Raw genomic sequence first — 21898 nt, 5'->3', positions numbered from 1 at the left:
AGGGTAGAACTATCCTTATGGGTTTCTGAAACTGCAACTCTTCATGGGAGTAGAAAGCCTCGTTTTCCTCCTCAGATCAGTTGATGGCTTTGAACTGCTGTGAGTAGCCCAGCACATCAGACTGCAACACCAGGGACGTCTCTGACCTCACATACAACTGAACAAAACACTGCTCAGTCCTGGGCCGTCCTCCCCACTGTTATGTTTGAGCCCATTTCTGTAGGCACTGTGCCTCGGAGACTGATCTGAAAAGATTCCTTCCACATATTACAGAGTTTGCAATTACTTATGGTCACCTGCATTAATATTTACTATAATTTTCCAATGAAATCACCTGGTCCTTAACACTTAAAAAAAATCATTTTATTGGAGGCTCATACAACTCTTATCACAATCCATCCATCCATCCATCCATCCATCCATCCATCCATTGTGTCAAGCACATTTGTACATTTGTTGACATCATCATTCTCAAAACATTTTCTTTCTACTTGAGCTCTTGGTATCAGCTCATTTTCTCCCCTCTCTTTCCCAATACATCCTCCCTCATGAACCCTTGATAATTTATAAATTATTATTATTTTTTCATGTCTTACACTGACCGATGTCTCCCTTCACCCACACTTTTGTTGTCCGTCCCCCAGGGAGAGGGTTATGCGTATATCATTGTGATCAGTTCCCCCCGACCTTTCCCTTACCCTCCTGGTATTGCTATTCTCATTATTCGTCCTGAGGGTTTTATCTGTCCTGGATTCCCTGTGTTTCCAGTTCTTATCTGTACCAGTATACATTCTCTGCTCTAGCCAGATTTGTAAGGTAGAATTGTGATCATGAAAGTGGAGGGAGGAAGCATTAAAGAACTAGAGGAAAGGCATCAAATAAGGAAAAATCATATCATTGTGTGCTCACCTCATGATACAAACACTGAAGACAAATGGGTGCATAAGCAAATGTGGCCAAGAAAGCTGATGGTGCCCGGCTATCAAAAGATATAGTGTCTGGGGTCTTAAAGGCTTGAAGGTAAACAAGCAGCCATCTAGCTCAGAAGCAACAAAGCCCACATGGAAGAAGCACACCAGCCTCTGCAATCATGAGGTGTTGAAGGGATCAGGTATCAAGCATCATCAGAACAAAAATGTTTACCACAGTGAATGAGGGAGGAGTGTGCAGTGGAGACCCAAAGCCCACTTGTAGGCTACTGGAGATCTCCTTGCAGAGGGGTCTCGGGGAGGAGACGAGCCAGACAGGGTGTGATATAGCAACAATGAAAAATACAACTTTCCTCTAGTTCCTAAATGCTTCCTCCCCTCTCCCCCCTATCATGATCCCAATTCTACCTTGAATGTTTGGCTAGACCAGAGGATGGGCACTGGTACAGATAGGATCCAGAAACACAGGGAATCCAGGTTGGATGATGCCTTCAGGACCAGTGGTGTGAGTGGCGATACTTGGAGGGTAGAGAGAGGGTGGGTTGGAAAGAGGGACCCGATTACAAGGATCTACATGTGACTTCTTCCCTGGGGGTCGGACAACAGAAAAGTGGGGGAAGGGAGACATTGGACAGGGCAAGATATGACAAAATAATAATTTATAAATTATCAAACGGGGAGGGGGCAGCTGGGAGGAAGGGGAAAATGAGGACCTGATGCTGGGGCATAAGTGGAGAGCAAATGTTTTGAGAATCATGAGGGCAATGAATGTACAAATGTGCTATACCCAATTGATGTATGTATGGATTGTGATAAGAGTTGTATGAGCATCTAATAAAACGATTAAAAAAAATAAAGTAGAACATGAAAAAAAAAAAGAACTAGAGGAAAGTTGTATGTGTCATCGGAGCAATACTGCACCCTGACTGGCTCGTTTCCTCCCCAAAACCATTCTGTAAGGGGGTGTCCAGTGGCCAGAAATGGGCTTTGGGTCCCCACTCTGCACTCCCTCTCATTCACAAAGATATGATTTTTTTGTTCTTTGATGCCTGATACCTGATTCCATTGATACCTCATGATCACACACGCTGGTGTGCTTCTTCCATGTGGGATTTGTTGCTTCTCAGCTAGGAGGCTGCTTGTTTACCTTCAAGCCTTTAAGACACCAGATGTTATATCTTTTGATAGTCTGGCACTATCAGCTTTCTTCACCACATTTGCTTATGTACCTGCTTTGTCTTCAGCGATCATGTTGGGAAGGTGAGTATCATGAAATCCATGTTTAATAGAACAAAGTGTTCTTGCATTGAGGAAGTACTTGAGTAGAGGCCCAATGTCTGTCTGCTCCCTAAATACTTAAATGTATAACCATATGTACATAGATCTATTCTCCTATTGCTATATAAAATAAATTTACATATGTACATGCCTGTATTTAGACCTCTATAAATGCCCTTTGCCTCCTAGTTCTTTCCTCTATTTCCTTGTACTTTCCTCTTGTCGCACTATCATGCTCAGCCTTCATTTGGGTTTCAGTAATTCCTCTTGGTTACATTAACCTTGATCCTGCCCTACCAGGTCTCCTACACCCTTCTCACCATCGATTTTGTATCACTTGTTATTCCTTTGTCCCTGGGTTTTTTAACACCACTTTCTCTCCTTCCCATATCCCATGTCCCCTCCGTTCCCCCAACCGATTTCTCCTCCAGATTGTTTATCCCATCTATCTTATGTAGGTAGACCTGCAGAGATAATAATATTCACAAAAAACAAGACAGAGCAAAACAAAACAATAACAACAAACCCAACAATAACAAAAAAAATCCTGTAAATAGATCAGGGTCTGTTTGTTGACCTTTAGGAGTGTTTTCTAGTTGAGTTGGATGGGGTGCCACACCCTGGCCCCAACGTCTATTTTTGGTATTCCCTGGGGACTTGTTGCTCCATTCCCCTTGGTCTGAGCTCTTTTTTGTGAAAGATTTGTTTTTTTCCTAAAAGAACTATTATTATTATTAATTAATCTTTTGCTATAGGTCTTTTCAAATTTTCTATTTCTAATTGAGTTAGTTTTGATTGCTTGTGTCTTTCTAGGAGTGTGTCTATTTCATGTAGCTTATCCAACTTTTGGGCAGGTAATCGTTCATAATATTTCCTTATAATATGTTTAGAATTTCTTTAAAGTTGAGAGTAATAGCCATATAGTTTCATTCCTGGTTTGTGTAATTTGAGTCTTTCATTTTTTTCCTGGCCAGTCTACCTATATGCTTGTCAATTTGGTTGATCTTTTCAAAGAATTTTGTTTCTTCCCTTTTTTCTATTATCTTATTCCATTTGTTTCTACTCTAAGCTTTATTCTTTCCTTCTGAATGGTTGATTTTTGTTTAGCTCTATATTTTCTATATTTTACTGTCCAAGCTTAGATTACTCACTTAATATTTTTATTTTTAAAAATATAGGCTATAGATTTCCCCTTAAATACTACTCTAACTGCATTCCAAGAATTTTAGTATGTTGTTTTTAAAATTTTACACATATGAAATTATTCCCTAATGTCTCTTATACATTTTTCTTTGATTCTATGAGTATGCTATTCAATTTCTAAATATTTGTCAATTTCTAAAATATCCTTATATTATTGATTGAACTTCATTTAGCTGTGGTAGGAGAACGTGCTTCATACAGTTTCCAAACCTTTTAGTTTATTCAGACTTAAATTGTGACCTAAATTAGGGTCTAGTCTAGAGAATGACCTATATGCCTTGGGGGAAAATGTGTATGTGGTATTTATAGGTAGGGTGCTCTGATGATTTCTGTTAAGTCTAAGGCTTTACAGTTTTGTTCAAGTGTTCTATTTTATTTTTGCTGGTTTTCTGTTTAGTTTTTCTATTAATAAATGTAGGGTATTGACATTTCCAACTATTATATTTGAGTAGTCTAATTTTACCTTCAATTCTGTAAGTTTTGGCTTCATAAATTTTGGATTCTTGTACAAGGAGCTCTGGTGATGTAGTGGATTATACATTGGCCTGCTAACTGCAAGCTCAGAAGTTCGAAACTATTAGGCACTGCAAGGGAGAAAGAGGCTGTCTGCTCTCATAAGGTCTGCACTGCCTCCGAAACCCAGAGGACGGTCCGCTCTGTCTCACAGGGTTGCTATGCATTAGAATCAACTCTGGCATATTTTGAGTTGTTATATAGTCTAAAAATGTTAGTATTTGCATTTCTTCCTGATAAGCTGACCATTTTGTCACTAGAAAATTTCTTTCTTACTCTCTAATGTTTTTTAAGTGCATTTTTCCTGATGATAAAGCCACTGCAACTTTCTCATAGTTGGCTGTTTGCGTGGTATTCCTTTGCCCATCTTTGTTGGTTGACTCTGTTTATATCTTTGAATAGAAAGTTTGTCTCCTGTAAAGGACATGTACTTGTGTAGATTGTATTTTTAATCCAATCTGACAATCTCTGTCTTTTGATGGTATTGTTTAATTCAGTCCCATTTCACGTTGTTATTGCTATTGTTGTATTTATGCTCGGCATTTTCATTTTTATGTCTCACATCCTATTGTTTCTCTATTCCTCCTATGTTGCCACACAATATTCTCACTGTCTTTAAAATTATTTATGTCAATTTTATAATAGGATCTAACAACTCTATGACAAACATTATCATTTTTATAGATAAAATACATGTGTTATACATTTTTAGCCAACCACAGCTCTCCCTCTGTGAAGTATTTTCCGAAGTGCGTGTGCTCTTTTCCATGCTGCTGTAAACATCAGCATAGCATGCTTATGAACATATCTCGTGGAGGGAAGGCATGGTTGGCATAAAGATGCATAGCATGTGTTACCGTGTAAAGATACAGTGTTTATTTACATTATTATTTTCTTAAATATGTCTTCATTTTCTAAACACCCTTACGACAACTTGTAGGAATTTTATATAATCTAATAAAGCACTTTTCAGCAGCTAAATCGTCCTTTACTAGGGAGAGGTCTAGTCTCCTGACAGCCTCCAGGTATGAGTCTGCACTTCCTAGTGAGCACTTCTGCAGATGACCTTGTTGGTTAGAGCCTCGCCAAGACCGAGCAGCAGGAGCGGTCTCTACATCCCCTGATCACGCAGCCCCTGGAGCTCACTGAGAGGTGAGGCAGTTTTCTTTAGCTGAGACAGTTCTCCAAGGGAGTTGACTGCAGAGGGTTATATGCCCACATATAACAACTGGAACACAAGTCCCTGTTTTCTGAAGGGGAGCCAGGGTGGCAATACATAAGGAAATCCACTAACACCTATCCGCACTGCAAACTGTGCATCAGCGATAACAAATTTCACTCTGGGCAGAATTATTCAGATAAACCTCATGAAAGTACTTTGAGGCTCCACCTGATTAAGAATAAAACACTACAACCAATAAACCAAACCACTAGCATTTTCATGTATGCCAGACCCAGGACAATAAATGCAAGAGACGAAGTTCTCTACTGGAAAATGAGTAGAAAAAGAAGTCACACAGGTCAGTGATCTGCTAATTTTCGAATATCGCCTTGCGAAAAATGAAAAATATCTGAATGCCAAACCCATTTTCCGTAACAGAAAACCAAATTCAGAGTTAAAAGCAAAGACAAATCTGTAAAAAAAACAACAGCCCTACAGGCTCCTACATTACTGTTGTGTGCCACAACCCTCTGTCCATATCTCCTGGGATGCCCCCAATTACTGTGCATACTCAAGTAGAAGCCAAGGTTTTCAATACATTTTTTATGCAGCTTTGTGGTAAAATTGGGTGCTTCGGCTGATATTCGGGTTGGCTTATACTCGAGTATATAGGGTACGTATTCAGCTTCAGTCACTATTTTTTTTTATTTCTTGGACATGATAGGCAATCTGCTGCCCTGGTGCCTTTTCTATAGCAAAGATTCTCCTTCTGAAATCCACATGGTTCACCCATTTCTCTTTACCCCCTTATCTCCTCAGTGATACTTACTCCAGCCCCCACTTGGCAGGACCCCAAGGCACATTTTCCTGATCCACTTCCCCCTCAGAACATGGCACTCACGATACAGTGCAATGCAAATGTTATCTATTGAGCTTTAGGTTTGTGTGTGCCCTTCCTAGCTTCATAGGAAACGAGGTTTCTGTTTTGTTCACTGATTTGTCTCTGGAGCCTAGAACAACACATGGTACTAGATAAACATACCCACTAGAATGCTCAACTGGTAGCCATTGGATATGAACTGGAAAAAGGATCCAAAATAAGTCATTCTCTGTTCTGACTTCCAAATGAAAATGTAAAATTAAGTACTTATTACACATATTGCACAGTATTTTACATTTGTATGTGCTCCCTAATTTAACCTTTGGTCATTTCGATTAAAAATGGCTTTAGTGGTAGACAATGGCACAGGGACTCCTTGTCTCGCACGGAATTTCTCTGGGTTTGCACTAAGAACCCCTGACTCCTTCTTGACACACTTAGTCAGAGAACCTATTTCCAAATCTGGAAACAAAACATGTGAGAGGATACAGAAACAATTCAGATATTTCAGTTAATGACAACTCCATTACTCACTGCCTACTAAGCTGGCAAGAGATGAATCAAGATCACTCCCAAGGGCTTTGCTTGCGGCCATTGCGGGACTGGGTGGTACCACTGGCACAGGCGCAGGCTGCCCGGTGGGTGCCATTGTTGGCATCAGAAGATCACCTAGGCCGTCAAACACTGGAAATCAAACAGACCAAGTTCAGAACAACGGAGAAACAAAAGCCTACGGGCAAAAATGCATGTTAACTCATCTTTTGAGGAATTACAGAACAAATGAATATGTGACATCATAAAAGAAGGCATGGAGTTCACATTTTCCACAACTACAGACCCCAGAAGGACATGTCTAATGTCTACATATGTTTACCCCAGAGTATGGAAATACTAATGACCATGGACAAAGATGGACAAAAGTTCTGGATGATGTACAGAAAAGAGCAGACTGTGGAGCCAGAACTGTGCTCCGATTTGGCCATTTGCCTCGCTGACTTTGATCAATTACTCTCACCTGCAGATGGGGACAGCGCCACTAATGCACATGACTTTGCCGTGAAGCTAGATCAGATCATACATGCTATCTCTTCATTATCATACTTATCCGGGACAGGCACTCAATAAATGGTACCCATCATTACTTTTAAAACCACTGAAGCACTTTGGGATCGAATAGTGGTGATTTATGGCAGAATCTAATAATTTTCTCTGCTAAGTTGAAATATTTACTTATTTTTTAATGAGAAAAAGAATCAATTCTCCTAGTTTCCTATGAAATTCAAGTCATTATAAAAATTGGTCTAGTGGTAAGCACCTAGGAATGAGTGTCGGAAAAGCAATGGGCCATATTTTATAAGAAATACTTTTGATTTTTTGGGGTTTGTTTCATTACAGTAAATCACTTTGGTTCTACCTTTAAGGGTATAGTTAAAGTGAACATTATTTAATGTGTAGGAATCCTATGGCATCATTGGTAGTTATTAATCACATGAAAAATCACCACTTGGTAATGTCCAGTTCCTAGAATATAGCAAGACCAGTCAAAAATGCAGACTCACACGATTCAAATAAGACACTGTTAATATCTTAATTGGTCAAATGAGGTTTTGTGTTATTAAACATCATCTGAAACACTACATACACATACTATAAATGCTACCATACAGTAATTCTAAATTGGAAAAGGACAGCATTCAACGAGGCGCTGGCAGTAGAAGCAACCAAATTGTCAGGCAGGGATATATTTAGGGTGTTTCTGAAACACATTTAATTGCCAAAAACTCACCAATTGAAAATTTGTAGTAAGGAGCCAGCATGGGGAGAGTAGGATGGAAGAGAATACAGACAAAATGACCGCATGATGAAAGGTTAGAGGCAGGCAAAGAGTACTGTGTGTCTCAACTTCATAAAACCGAGGGCCATGCAAGCTTCAGAGGGGCATAAGCAAGAGCAGGGGAGTGCCCACACATTCAGATACTCTACAAAGATCCAGGACAAAGTAGGTGTTTTCCCTTCACCATCACTAAACTGCGTGCATGTTAAGCTCATGCAAACAAATGGTGTGCGTGTTAAGTTAGATTTCAGCTAAAAATTAATAGAAACGCTGAAAGGGATTGTAGGCTACTCTTAAAGCTACCAAAAAAAAAAAAAACCCAAGATTTATTCTAGTTACAGAATGAAAAAGACACGTATAGATATATTTTAAATTTAAATTAGGAGACCACTCCACATTTGCTTGTACATTTCCTGATCCCTTACTAACCTGCAATGAGGCATTTTATTTACCAAAACCAATAGAAAGGGTGTTTGACTACCACTGCCTCACCTGATGGATCAAATGAGCTGCTGCTGGAAGTCGAAGGCGTTGTCCCAAAAGCGGCTTCAAAATTGGGTTGTAAAAGGTTATTCTGAGCTGGAGTCACTGGTGATGGAGAAGGGGCCATGAAAGTACCCCCAAATCCTGAAAGAAAAAAGTTCCGGAAAAATATAAGCCAAAATAAGTAGAGATGGGGAAAGGTCCATACAAACAGAATTAAAGAAAGTCATAGAAAGTCTAAAAGGAATGGAAAACACATGGATGAGAAGTCAGGGAAATCTGGGAAGTTTTGAAAAGTTATTCAAGATCTTGACATCTGATGTACTTTAATAGAAGATGCAATATGTTAATTAGAAATAAGATAGCACTGAAGAGTACAGACCATTATGATGAGAACCCCGGGCAACCAAACCTTTTATTACATGGGGCACATGGGGCGAAGAAGTTCATTCTCGGGTTAAAATGCAATTACTTATTCTTAATGACATTTGAATTTTGTCCCTTTGAATCAAATGCCAAGTAGCTGGAAAGTGTTTATTTGCACACATTGGAGCAGTATAATAATAAAACAGAAAAATACATATGTTCTCTGCCACCAAATCTTTTTTAGTGTCTTTCTGACCCCATTGTTAAGCCTGCATTCAGGCTCCCCAGCACAGCTGTTTAGCTTCCATGAAGAGCCACCTGGTGCCTAGAAGCCCATCTCTCGCCTGGACTTGGCTGGATCGAGTCTCTGCCGTGCAGCCAGTGAGAGTATTTGAGTGCATTTGGCGAACTTCTCGAAAATCCTCATTGGCTCAGCAAACTTTTTATAGCTGTGTGCAAATTCCTTTGTACAGCACTCACACATTCTTGTCTCTGCCCATTGCCTCCCTCTCCACCGCTGAGAAGGAGTCTGCAGACATAATCCATCTCTTCATATGTGTCGGTATCAGCATGAGGACATGCAGCCTCCCATTGCTGTATGGAGACCCCACGCCTTCACTGAGCTATGCGCTTTGGCTCGGTAGCCTCACCTGGAGCATTTCTCCATCCTACTCCAAACACACTTTATCCTCCCAGGGCTGGCTTTGACGGTCAGGAATGACATCTTCTCATACTATTCTTTCCATTAAGATTCAGCACAATGCCTAAAGCACTAATTTAATATTTATTGAAGGAAGGACAATTTTGAATTAAAAGATGAGCAATAAAATTAATGTAATCAAACTTTTAAATATTTGTTTTTTGAAGGCTGGAATAATGTCCTTCATTCCATAGAAAGCAGCAGAATCACAGGCAACTCTGCAGTTACATCTGTCCAAAGTTATGCAACCACCAAAGATGAGAATGCATGAGGGGCTCAGAATATTTGGGGAAATGTGCATTTAAGGATAAAGGATTATTTCCTTGAACTTTTGGAAGCCACTCATAGTACTATTAGAAGTCCTTCTTAGATTGGGAATATCTCACTGTCATAGAGTCGATGTGTGTTCATAGCGACTCTGTAAGACAGAGCAGAGTTCCCTGTAGATTTCTGAGATGGTGACTCTTTAATGAGTCGAAGGTCTCATCTTTCTCCTGGAGACTGAGTGGTTGGTAGTTTCAAATTGCTGATCTTGCCATCAGCAGCCCAGTGAGTAACCACTACACCCCCAGGACTCCTCAGACAGGGAGTACAGTCCTTTCAAGTGCAGAAAGAGCCTACAAGCGGTTCATAAATCAAGAAAGGTTTTTTTTTTTTTAATTCTTAATTGTCCTTACATAACATCAGTTCATAATTTGTAAAATGACTTCTAAGACTTTTAGTTTCTACTTTCTAAATTAACTGTTTCTGGAAGTGACATAACATGGATTGAGGCTATTCTTACATTTTTGTATGGAAATATTGCTATTTGGGGAAAGTGTTAATTTATCAGATGATGGTCACTAGTCTACTTTGAACAACTGAGTAATTGAATGGAATACTTACCATTTAACTCTCCTTCGGCAGAAAAGAGATTATTGAATGCCTTAATCTTATTATGAAGCAAAGATGAACCAAAAGTAATTATTTTTGTGACAATGATTGTTTTAGTTTTAAGTAGTGAAAATCAATGGCTGTTAATACCTTTTATTTTAGTTGGAAGATCGTCATGGTTAATTTAGGAGATTGTTCTGTGGTGTGGCTCTTTTTACAGATGAATGTGGACACTGAATTTGAACTGAATACGCTTGAATAAAGTTTAGTTCACTGTATTGTTTCCCAAAAGGGTAACACCGCCCCCTAGGGGTGCTGCAATGACCCAGTGGGGCGGGGACTGGGGGTGTGCGGGGAGAGGCTTGCAAAAGCAGTAATCTGCTACCCTTTATCCTGGAGTATGGATTATAGTACAAAAGTATTCAATTGTCAGGAGGCCATTGAGTATTATTGTTTGTCCTGAAAAGGGGTGGTCGGCCAAGTTTGGGAACCTATGGTTTTGAGGAACAGCAGTTGATATTTTTCTTTAAGATAATGAATTGGTTAATATCACTTTTCAGTTTTTATTCATCTAGGCTTGTGAGAATGCTTGCTCCAAGGTCACTGAGTATAATGTGGGAAGGAATTTATTTGAACTTGACTAAACAGTTTCTTAAAACATGGATGAGGAGAAAATAATTTATTCCAGAATTATTGCAATATCAGTGCTGGGAAGGTCCTTACAATCATCTGATTCAATCTTGTCATTCTGTGACTGGGGGCAGTCACTCTAGGAGAGGTTAAAACACTAGGATTCAATCGTAGGAAGAGTGAAAAACAATCTGTATTTATACAGGGCTCATCTGTTTAGTGATACTGCATTTCACTGTCTGATAAAATAAATATCTCACACACAGGTGAATAAATAACCCTCTTCACTGAAAAAGAAATGGGGTCTTCTCTAAATCAGGTCTAAAACATAAAGCTCACATTGACACGGAGCTCACGAAGTGTCAGGCACTGTTCTAAGCGTTCACTTAGGGTGAAAATGTAAACTATATACATTGCTGGTATTTGACCATTTGGACCAACAAAAACAGTAATTTTATATGGTTCAACTTAAAACATGTATTAGCTCATTTAACCCTACAACACCACCACAGGTTTTCATAGATGAAGAAACTTGTTGGCCAGAAAAGTTCAATATCTATTCAAGGTCACAATGAGGGCAAATCATAGAGCTAGAATTCTAAATAAGAATTTCCCAGAGCTTATGAGGCTCTTCCCCACAGCCAGGAGAAGTGACAGGGTTGTACCCTTCTTAAAGCTATGAATATGAGAGACACATGACAAGATGACTTTCCATTACACTAACTTCGTATGGAGTAGTTCCTCCCATAAACCTAGACTCACCCCAACTATAAAGCGATATAAAATGACCAACTGATTATCTTAAAGAAAACAACAACACATCTATTTATTCTTTTTTTTTTTTTTTACCCTGTCTGAAACTAGCCCAGGCTCCAAGAGCACTGAGGGGCGGGCTTCAATGTTTCTTTTCCTCCTTTTACGACCACCCAGACCAGTGTTTTGATCCGATGGGAAAGGGAACTGGAGGGTCACATCTATTTATTCTAAAGGAAGAACTAAACAGAAAAATATCAGCCCTTAATAAAGAGTCTGGGATATTCTGCCTAGAAGGAACTGAAAGTTTTCTAAACTGGAATAACGGTAAGAAATGAAACCTATACCATTTATCTTTCTCGGTGACTCTAAACTATGATAAGGAAGACGTCTTATGGAATTGAGAACAAGGTAGTAATCAGGAGGTTGTTGGCTCTCTGGAAAATTCATTAGACTTTTTCTATATTACAATTGAATTGCTAACGTTCAAGTGATAACCCATCCACAGACACAGTGCCTCTTCCTTTCACTGCAGATGAGGAAAGTGTCTAGAGGGAGACAGCCTCCACACTTGTGAAGTTCTATTGATAGACACATCACAACTGACAGTCACAGTCTAGCTATCAAGTCACATCATTTGGGTTGGAAGAATCAAATTTTAAAACTGTTGGTAGATAAATACACTCCCACACATACCGCCTCCACACTCACATTTGCTTTAGTATGCTAAATACCTAAAGATGATAGAATTTCATCATTCTCAATGGTACAATTAGTTGTCAATATATTCCACCTGCTAAGATAAATCGTCAGTATACCTAGAGTAAAGATGAATAGATGAATAGAATCTTTGTCTGAAAATGTCCAGGCTGTTTCCCACCCCCACGCAAAATGGGTGGGATTGGTTTTCTGCAGACCTTCGCATTTAGGGGAAGTCGTATATTATTAATTTCAGACTGAACATTTTTGTATTTTAAATTCCATTCAAGGAGTTTTGTGGCACTGATAAGAAGTCAGTGTGATGTGGTTAGCAGAGCATGTGCCACAGTAGAGGGCCTTGTGAAGGTTGCCCGCAGTCTTCTCTTCCTTTGGGTCAGAGGGCACCTAAGGCAATGAATTGCCTCTGGGTAGATTCAGACTCATAGTAGCTAGCCCTTTCTAGGATCTCTGAGACTGTAAATCCTTGGGGGAGCAGACAGCATCGTCGGTCTCCTGAGGAGAGGCTGCTGGATTTGAACTGCTGACCTTATGGTTAGCATCCAATGATTAGACCATAGAATTGAGTATGGCACATTAGGGAAACATTCATTCCAGACTACCTGTATCTATGATGGAAGGACACAAAGACAGTGCTGTGAAGAACATGGGAGCATGTGTTTATCCATGTTACTCTTCTTCTTTAGGGTATATAATCAGAAGAGATATTGCTGGGTCAGATGGGATTTTCATTCCCAGTTGTTTGTGGTAGCATTCCACAATGATTATACATATTTACAGACCTACTTATTGTGTATGAGGATACCACTATCCTCCTATCTGTCACATTTGCATTTGTTGTTTTCTGATTTTTTTGAATTGGGCTGTCATTGTTGGTTTTAGATAATCTCACAGTTGTTTTGATTTGCATCACCTGGATGGCCAATGATCATGAGCTTTTCCCCCCCAAGTGTTTTGTTAGCCATTTGAATGTTATTTCCAGTGATCCGTCTCATGTCCTTTGTCCACATTTGAAATGGATTGTTCATTGTTTTTTCCCTTATTGAGATATTGCAGTTTTCTATTTGCTTTAGAGATTAGTTCTTTGTCCATTGTGTCCATTGCTGAATATTTCTCTTTGAACTCTTTAGAGGAAGCTTTTTGGTGCACATGTTGTTCTTAAGTGCCGTAGATAGAGCCCCCATGTACACCAAGGAAACACCACCTGAGCCTGAGCCATCCTCACAGTGGCTCCTATGTTTGAGTCCATTGTTGCAGCCATTGAGTCGATCAGTCTCATTGAGAGCTTCAGCCATTGTGTCAAATGATCCTTTTTTGTTTTCAGACACAAAATATCCATTTATTTATGCATAATCCGATTTTCACATAAACAGGGCACTGTATGTCTGCCCAGCCCTTTGCTTTTTCATTACAAAAATCATTTTGTTGGGGGTTCCTTCAGCTCTTATAGCAATCCATACATTGTATCAAGCACATTTATACACATTGCCATCATCCTTTTCAAAATATTTTCTTTCTACTTGAGCCCTTGGTACCAGCTCATTTTTTCCCTCCCTTCTGCACCCATGTCAATTGATCTCACTGAAAGCCTTCAGCCACTGTGTCAGTTAATCTCGCCAAGAGTCTTCTCTTTCTGACTGCCCCTTCACTTTCCCAAGTATGATGTCCTTCTCCAGGGACTGGCCTCTCCTGACAACACATCCAAAGTATTTGAGACAAAGTTTGGCCACCCTTGCCTTTAGGGAACATTAGTGCTATACTTCCTCCAAGACAGAGCTTCTTGTTCTTTGGCAGTCTATGGCACTTTCAATATTCTTTTCTAATACCAGAGTTCAAACGTATCCATTTTCCCTCGATATTCCTTATTCAATGTTCAATTTTCACATGCATGAAACAATTCAAGATGTAATGACGGTTTGTAGCAGGCCTTAGTCCTCAAAGTAACCTCCTTGCTTTTCAACACTCTACAGAGGCCTGGTGTGGCAGATTTACTCAATGAAATATGTCTTATTTTTTAGTAGGTCCCAGTCATCTATTACTTTCTATGTGTGCTTCCTTGGTTATCTAAGTCAGCATATCCGTGTCCTGTAATAGGGTCCTTAAACGTGTCTTCTTTCTCATTGATGATCTTTATAGAGCTAGGATTTACATTTAGGTCTTTGATTCAACTTGAGTTCATTTTTGTACTTAGGGTGAGGTATGGGTTCACTTTCATTCTTCTGAAGATGGAGATTCAATTTTACTAGCACTGTCTTTTGAAAAGCCAGTCTTTCCCCATTTAATGTCTCAACCCTTCTTCAAAGACCAGTTTTCTTTAGAGTGATGTATTTCTGGGTTTTCTTTCCTCTTCAATTGTCTATGGACCGATCATTGTACCAGTACTAGGCTATTTTGACTACTATTACTCTTTAATCGTTTTGACATCAGATAGTGAGAGGCCTGTGACTAATCTTTCTAAGAAGTTCTATGTTTACCCTGAGTTTCACCCCTCTCCACATAAAGTAATTTTTTCCCCATTTCTTTAAAGCATGAAGTTGGGATTTAGGCAAGCACTATAGTCATATATTGCTTTTGGGTAGTATTTTCCATTCATTTATCTATGAACATGTAATATTATTCCATTTATATAGGTCTCTGGTTTCCTATAAAACTGTTCTATAGTATTTTTTTGTACAAGTCTTTTGTTTCTCTAGTTAGGTTTTTTTCATAAGTATTTAATCTTTTGTGTGAGTACTGTTTTCTTGATTTCGTTTTCAGAACTCTCCTCAGTATACAGAAATCTTATTGATTTTTTTGCACGTGTTAATCTTCTCTCCTGCCATATTGTCAGAATTTTTTATTCTTTCCAAATAAGTTTTTGCTTTCTTTTTTTTACACTACATATAAAATAATATTAGCAAATAGTGAGAATTTAACTTCTTCATTGCCCAATTGTCTCTTTGATTTCTTTTGTTGTCTCACCTTCTGGTTAAGTCTTCCTGCACAATGTTGAGGAAGGCTGGTGACAGGAGCTTCGTTGTCTGATTCTGGTTCGAAAGGGAAGGCTTTCAGGTTTTTCCTTGCCGTTTTGGCAACTGTTTTTTTCATACATTGCATTTATTGTGTTGAGAAACTTCCTGTTTATTCCTCTTTTGCTAGTGTTTTTATCAGGATTGAGTACTGGATATTGTCAAGTGCCTTTTCTGCACCAATTGATATAATCATGTGGTCCCTATTTTTTCTTTTGTTTGGTGGATTACATTGATTACTTTTCTGATGTTGAATTGTACTTGCATACCTGGTACAAAGCCCACTTGATAATAGTGTATTATTATTATTATATTGTTTAATGCTATTAGCCAGGATTTTGTTGAGAATTTTTTGCATCTAAGTTCATGAGGGATATTGGTCTGTAGTTTGTAGCCTTGTGGTGTCTTTGCCTGGCTTTGCATCTGGGTTAGGCTTGCTTCCTAAAATGAGCTGGGGCTTTGCAGTCTTTTTATATACTCTGGAACAGTGTGTATAGACTTGGTGTCAGCTCTTCTCCAAATACTTGGTAGAACTCCCTAGTGAAACTATCTGGTCTAGGGCATTTTTTGGTTTGGAGTTTTTAAATGATCTGCTCTACTTCTTTTGTTGGAGGGGGGTGTCTTTTGAGGTTTCCTACCTCACTCTCCATTAATTTGGGTAGATGTAGGGCTCTAGAAATGTTCCAATTTTATCTAGGTTTTAAAATTTGTTGGAACATGATATTTTTTAGTAATGTGTTGTTATGCTTTTTCTTGCACTTGGTTCTCTTGTGATGTCACCTTCAACTTCATGTCTTATTTTTTCCCCATTTTCCAATTTATTTATTTGTTCTCTAATCTTTATGGTTTATTTTCTTCTGAAGGTTGTTGAAAGTTTATTTTGTTGACCATGTTCTATTTGTTGTTCATATCTGTTGTTGTATCTATGTGTTCATTGGTTTGCTCCTCTTTTTTCCATGTGTATGTTGCTATTATAAATTGCCCTCTGGTGACTGCTTTTGCTGTGTCCCAAAGTTTTGGGTAGACTGTGTTTTGTTCTCATTTGTTTTAAGGATTTAAGAAAATTAATCTTTTACTTCATCTGTTACCCAGTTATTTTAAATAGTGTTCAGTTTCCTTGCATTTGATTTTTTGCCCGTTTTTTCTATTAGTTCTAGTTTTATAGCATTGTGGTCTCAGAAAATATAGTGTGGAACCTCAAGCTCTTATTTTTATTAAGTCTTCTTTGTGACTTAACATATGATCTAGTCTAGACGATGCTCCATGTACATTAGATAAGAATGTATACTGTGTTGGTGTTGGACAGAGCGCTCTGCGTATGTCCAGGAGGTTGAGCAGGTTAATGGAGTTATTTAGTTCCGCTTCTTTATAGATTATTTTTCCCCGCTGATGAACTTTCTTCATGAGTGGCGTATTGAAGTATTGCTTTTATTTCCCTATTTTCTATTTCTCTCTTCAAGAATTTGTTTAATGTATTTTGAGCATTTTTCATTGGTTGCATATGTTTATTATGGATATATATCCTTTAATTATTATGTAGTGTCCTTTATTTTATTTTTAGCTCTCATGATGTTTTGTCTAGAATTCGATTTTATCAGAGCGTAACATTGCCATTTATGCTTCTTTCTTTGGCTGCCATTAGCTTGGTAAAATTTTCTCTATCTTTGATCTTCAATCAATTTTTGTCTTTGTGTCTAAAGTGTGACTCTTATAGTCTGCATATAGATGAGTATTGTATCTAACCCAATCTGCTAATCCCTGTCTCCTGCATGGTGCAGTTAATTGACTGACATTCAGAGTCATTATTGATACATGTGTGTTAGTTGCTACCATTTTGCTGTGTGTGTGTGTGTGTGTGTGTGTGTGTGTGTGTGTGAGAGAGAGAGAGAGAGAGAGAGAGGTTTTATTCATCTCTTTGTTTTTCTTATGTTTCTGTGTTATTTTGAATACTATTTTCAATGTGTTGATTTCTGGATGGTATTGTATTGGATGTTAATTTATAGGTTTATCAGCTGATGCTGTTGATTTCTGTCCAAAGTGTTCCTTTTAATATTTTTTTGTAATGCTTGTCTTGTTCTCACAAACCTTTAATTTCTTCTTTTCTTTAAGTACCTCTATTTCTCCTTCATATTTGAGTAGTTTTTCTGGGTGTAAGATTATTGATTGGCAGGTTTTTTTCCCCTTCCAGAATTTTATTTATGTCATTCATTGTCTTGTATAGTTTCTGCAGAGAAATTGAGCTTGTTTTTTTTTTTTTGCTTTCCTTTGTAGGTTCTTTTCCCCCTACCTGCTCTCAGGATTCTCCCCTTTCCCTTGAAATTGCAGTTTGACTGTAATATATCACAATATCGTTCTTTTGGGGTCTGTCCTCTCTGGAGGTAGGAACTTTTAGCCTTTTGGATTGTCATTCTCTCTCCTTTTTAAGGTATTAAGGTAAATTTCATCAATGATTTCTTGTATTATGTCCTCTGTAGATAGTTTTTATTTCTTTTAGCTCCCAAACCCCAATGAGATGTATATGATTCATCATAATAATGTCCCACATAATTCTTAGAGTTCCTTCAGATCCCTTTGCTTAGTTTGCAACTATTTCTCTTATGGACCAATCTGAGGGCATTGTCTTCAAGCGAATTGAGCCTTCCTTTTCCTGCTTGGTTACTCTGATCTTTTGCTATGTTGTCAAATTTTGTTACCTTATTATTTATCTTCTGCAATCCAATTTTGGTGTTGGATTTCTAGTTTTTCTATTCTTTCCACTGTTCTCTCAAAAATTTCCCCCACCTGTTGAAAGTACCTAAACTTCATTCTTATGAAATCTATTTCTGGTAGGTCCAGGGTCTTTTCTTCAGAATATTCATTTGCATATGGTTGTTGTCCCAATGGTTTGTTTATTTTTTTCTTCTTCTTTTTTTTTAAAAATGTAAACGGCAATCAACTTTAGTGGTGTGTCTGTTAGCTGGCTGGAAGGGCTGCTCTGTCCTATAGGGGGAATTGACTCTGTCAGACGGTGCTGGAAAAAAAATAACAGAAACTTCAAAGCAAAATAAACAAGAAAGGAGAAGGAAGAAGAGAAAAAAATGAGAGGCCTGAGAGACAGAGAAAGATATAGAACAGGAAAGTTCACATGAAAGAAAAACAGACAAATCTAAGAATAGGATTTTGAGGAGGAGAAATTTAAAAGAGAAGACTTAGTAATTAAAGAAAAAAGAATCTGTTCACATGGATTCTTTCCTTGATCCAAGAACTGTAGTCCGTAAGACCTGGGTGAACCATAGTGCCAGGTGCACACCTGGGGTGGTGGCAGCTTGGCTGTGTGGGCCTCATGGAGCAGCACCATAGTCAAGATTGCTTGCTGGAGCTATGGGGGACTTGGTCCTGTTCACTGGGCTGCAGGGGCTGAACAGGGGCTTGGTCACTAGTACTATGTTGTTCTCCTCTGGAGCTTCATTGCTAGCACCATGGGGGAGGATAGGGGGCATGTTCGGGCCTACCTGCTGGTACTGTGGAGGTTCAAACTGGCCTGGTCATTGGCATCATGGAGGGGCTAAGCCAGGCTTGGTTCCTGGTGAGGTGAGAGCTCTGCTTTGAAGCCTGTTCACTGGTGCTGAGGTAGGAGCTGAGTCAGGGCCTGGATGCTGGTGCCACAGAGCCTGATCATTGATGTTGCAGGGGACTGATCTGGGACCGATCTGGGGGCTGGTTCTTGGCACTTGAGGTTCCTGAATAGCAGCCGGTAGGAAATACTGGCATCTGGTATGTGGGCCAGTCCCCTCATCCCCTGTCCCTCAGTTAGTATATCTTGAGAGAATTTTGACAGCTACACTTCTCACTGTATACATGAACATTTCTTTTATCTGTTATACACTTAAAACTCAAAATTCCAGCCAGATTCCATCTGGGGTATGAATAACATCTGTGACATGTTAACAATCTCATAGCACAGAGATTTTAATCTGCTCTCACTGGCCATACAATATGATATTTTTCTCTAGTTTTATTATAAAGAGCACAATAAACAGAACTTGAAATTTTAACTTGAGAGGTGGAAAGACAGTAAGACAATTCATGGAGCATTTGATTTGGTAGTTCTTTAAATTTGAATGGAAAGTGATATACCAATTTTGAGACTATTTGCCTCTGTGTTCTATACTGAATCCTTTCATGATTTGTGGAACATATATAGTCCATCTATATTTTCCCCTCTCAGGTTTCTTGGGAAGCTGCCATCCCAGTTACACTATGTGGTGCCACCAGGCAGGAACCTGTGAAATGGCATGAATATGAAGAAATAGAACTCATCTCACCCGACCTACCATGAGTCTATTTGAGTCAAAATCCATCCAAAGTTTTTTTATATACCTCCTATTGATTTCAGTGTGCCTTTTATTACTGTAAACATAGGGTATCAACAAAAAATCAACATAGAAAATAATTCACTCATGAAAGGTTAAACTACACACCACTTTTTGAGAAAACTTTGCCATTATTAAGATGATTCTAAATTTTTGGTTTAAAAAGCTCTAAAATTCATTCCAAATATTTACATATGTATTGCCTTTTCCTGGTTATTTATATGTACATTTAATTCCTCAAAAGCAAATTGACCCTTGACAGGCATGACAGAAGAGTTCCCAGTCCAGTGAAGAAACCTGCAGGACCCCCAAATCTTCTCTCATTACTCAGTCTGTGTGTTTCCTTTCTTTTTCTTTTTGCCTCCCTTTTCAAAAAGAGTCCTACTACTGGAAACCAATAAAGCTCTAGAGAACACTCTTAAAATCAACTTGTCCTGTTTCCCCCAACCCCTTCTGTTTGGTTCAAATTTTAAATTTAAACCTGGTCATATTACCCATGATTAATTGCATATAATAAAAAAGTTCCTGTTTTCTTTCCATAGCCTGTGGAATCTTCAGACGCTCATTCTAGACACACACACACACACACACACACACACACACACACACACACACACCCTTCGGTTCACTGCTTATCAAAACGAGGAGGCCTGGTGATATTGTTGGACAAGGGTTTGATTGCTCACCTCAATGTGTTTTATTGAAGCCAATCAGCCACTCTGTGGGAGAAATATGAGTCTGTAGCTCCTATAAAGATTTACAATCTTATAAATCCTGCATAAGGTGAACATGACTCACAATTGACTGGTTAGGGCTTATTAAAACAATACAATGTCCCAAATATTTGTTACCATTGATACTAATTTTTAAATGTATGCTAAAACTCAAATAGTCAATATTGCTTAGCCATTCAGATAGATTACACATGTCCATGTGGTTGTAATTTTACATTATGTAAAATAAGCCACACTTTTTTTGCTAGAAAACTCACTCCTAGTTTGTAGGACAGAATTACGTCCATATTCTATTATGTTCTTCAGAGAGGACATGGCTTTCCGGTGCTTTGTGACCTGAACCAATGTGGGAGCTATAAGTAAAATAGTGGGGAGTAAGAAAAACTGGCTCAAATAATGAAGACTCATCAAGATAAAAAATAATTTAATTTTTCTTAGGTCATTATGTAAGGTTAAAAACAAGAGGTTGCTCCACGTAAGTAAAACTTTTACATGTATATGAAATAAATTACCAGGATTATTTTAGCAAAACAACACCACCTTCCAAAAAAAAAACTCAAGCTCACTGCATTTGAGTTGATTCTGACTTACAGTGACCATGTAGTTTCAGAACTGCCCCTGTGGGTTTCTGAAACTGTAATTCTTTAAGGGAGTAGAAAGCCTCTTTCTCCCACAGAGCAGATAGTGGTTTGGAACTGCTGACCTTGAGGTTAGCAGCCCAACACGTAACCACCACACCACCAGGGCACCTAGGAAAAACCCTACACATTAAAAACCATATATACCTGTTTATGTTACGTGTTAATGTACTTAAATAGGAAAATAAAAACAAAGAAGAAAATGTATTCTCTAAAACAGAACGTGCAAGAGAAGAACTGGGAATTACACATTAAAAAGACTCTATGTCAAAAGTTCCCAAACTTATGTGACCTACCACTCATTTTTCAAGGAAGAAAAAACTGACAGGGTCAGTTCTACCCTCTGGAAATTAAAAACTTTTATACTATAGCCCATAATCCGGGATGAAGTGTGGGTATCTGTTTTGTAGCTCTCCCACATCCTCTAGTCTGTCCCGAGTCCTCCAGGGAACAGGGTCACCTAATTTTCTCCACACTGCCCTCTGGAAATGAGACCTGCAGACAAGGTGGCTTCCACATCCTAATGTGACCTGTCTCTCCCCAGGCTGCCGTTATCCTCACGACAAAACAGTGTTCCTCCAGGTTAACTATGAGTCAGAATGGATTATATGGCCGTGAGGGGTTTGTTGGTTTGGTTTTGAGGTGCCTAGGGACATGGGAAGGTCCATATAAGTTTCTGAGGCCTCTGTGATATTACTGGTGTTCTACCTAATAGGTGTCCTTTCAACTGAACCGAGAACTTGGTAAGCCAGCAGTGGCTTGTCAATGTGATCGATGGCCTGAACCTGAAATGCATGACTGTGGGTTTTTGCCACTGGAAGATGCAGTCCTTGGAAAAATAATAA

The 21898-nt window shown here is 38.8% G+C and overlaps 1 protein-coding gene and 1 non-coding gene across 2 annotated transcripts in view; both read right to left on the bottom strand.

The window, feature by feature from the left end:
* Nucleotides 1-21898, bottom strand: part of SNAP91 (synaptosome associated protein 91) — a 150166-nt gene that overhangs the window by 27493 nt on the left and 100775 nt on the right. Inside the window, exons 21-22 of the mRNA XM_075554822.1 lie at nucleotides 8292-8426; nucleotides 6500-6649 (exon numbers count right to left, since the gene is read on the bottom strand). Coding sequence (XP_075410937.1) covers nucleotides 6500-6649; nucleotides 8292-8426 — 285 coding nt within the window. The remainder of the gene's footprint in view (nucleotides 1-6499; nucleotides 6650-8291; nucleotides 8427-21898) is intronic.
* Nucleotides 11700-11820, bottom strand: LOC142454082 (small nucleolar RNA SNORA61). Its single transcript, XR_012785611.1, has one exon. It is a non-coding gene; the product is annotated as a small nucleolar RNA SNORA61 (small nucleolar RNA).

Source organism: Tenrec ecaudatus, chromosome 7 (assembly GCF_050624435.1).
Source record: "Tenrec ecaudatus isolate mTenEca1 chromosome 7, mTenEca1.hap1, whole genome shotgun sequence".
Taxonomy (NCBI): domain Eukaryota; kingdom Metazoa; phylum Chordata; class Mammalia; order Afrosoricida; family Tenrecidae; genus Tenrec; species Tenrec ecaudatus.
Note: the sequence above shows the minus strand (reverse complement) of the source record. Positions and strands in the feature narration are given on the sequence as shown.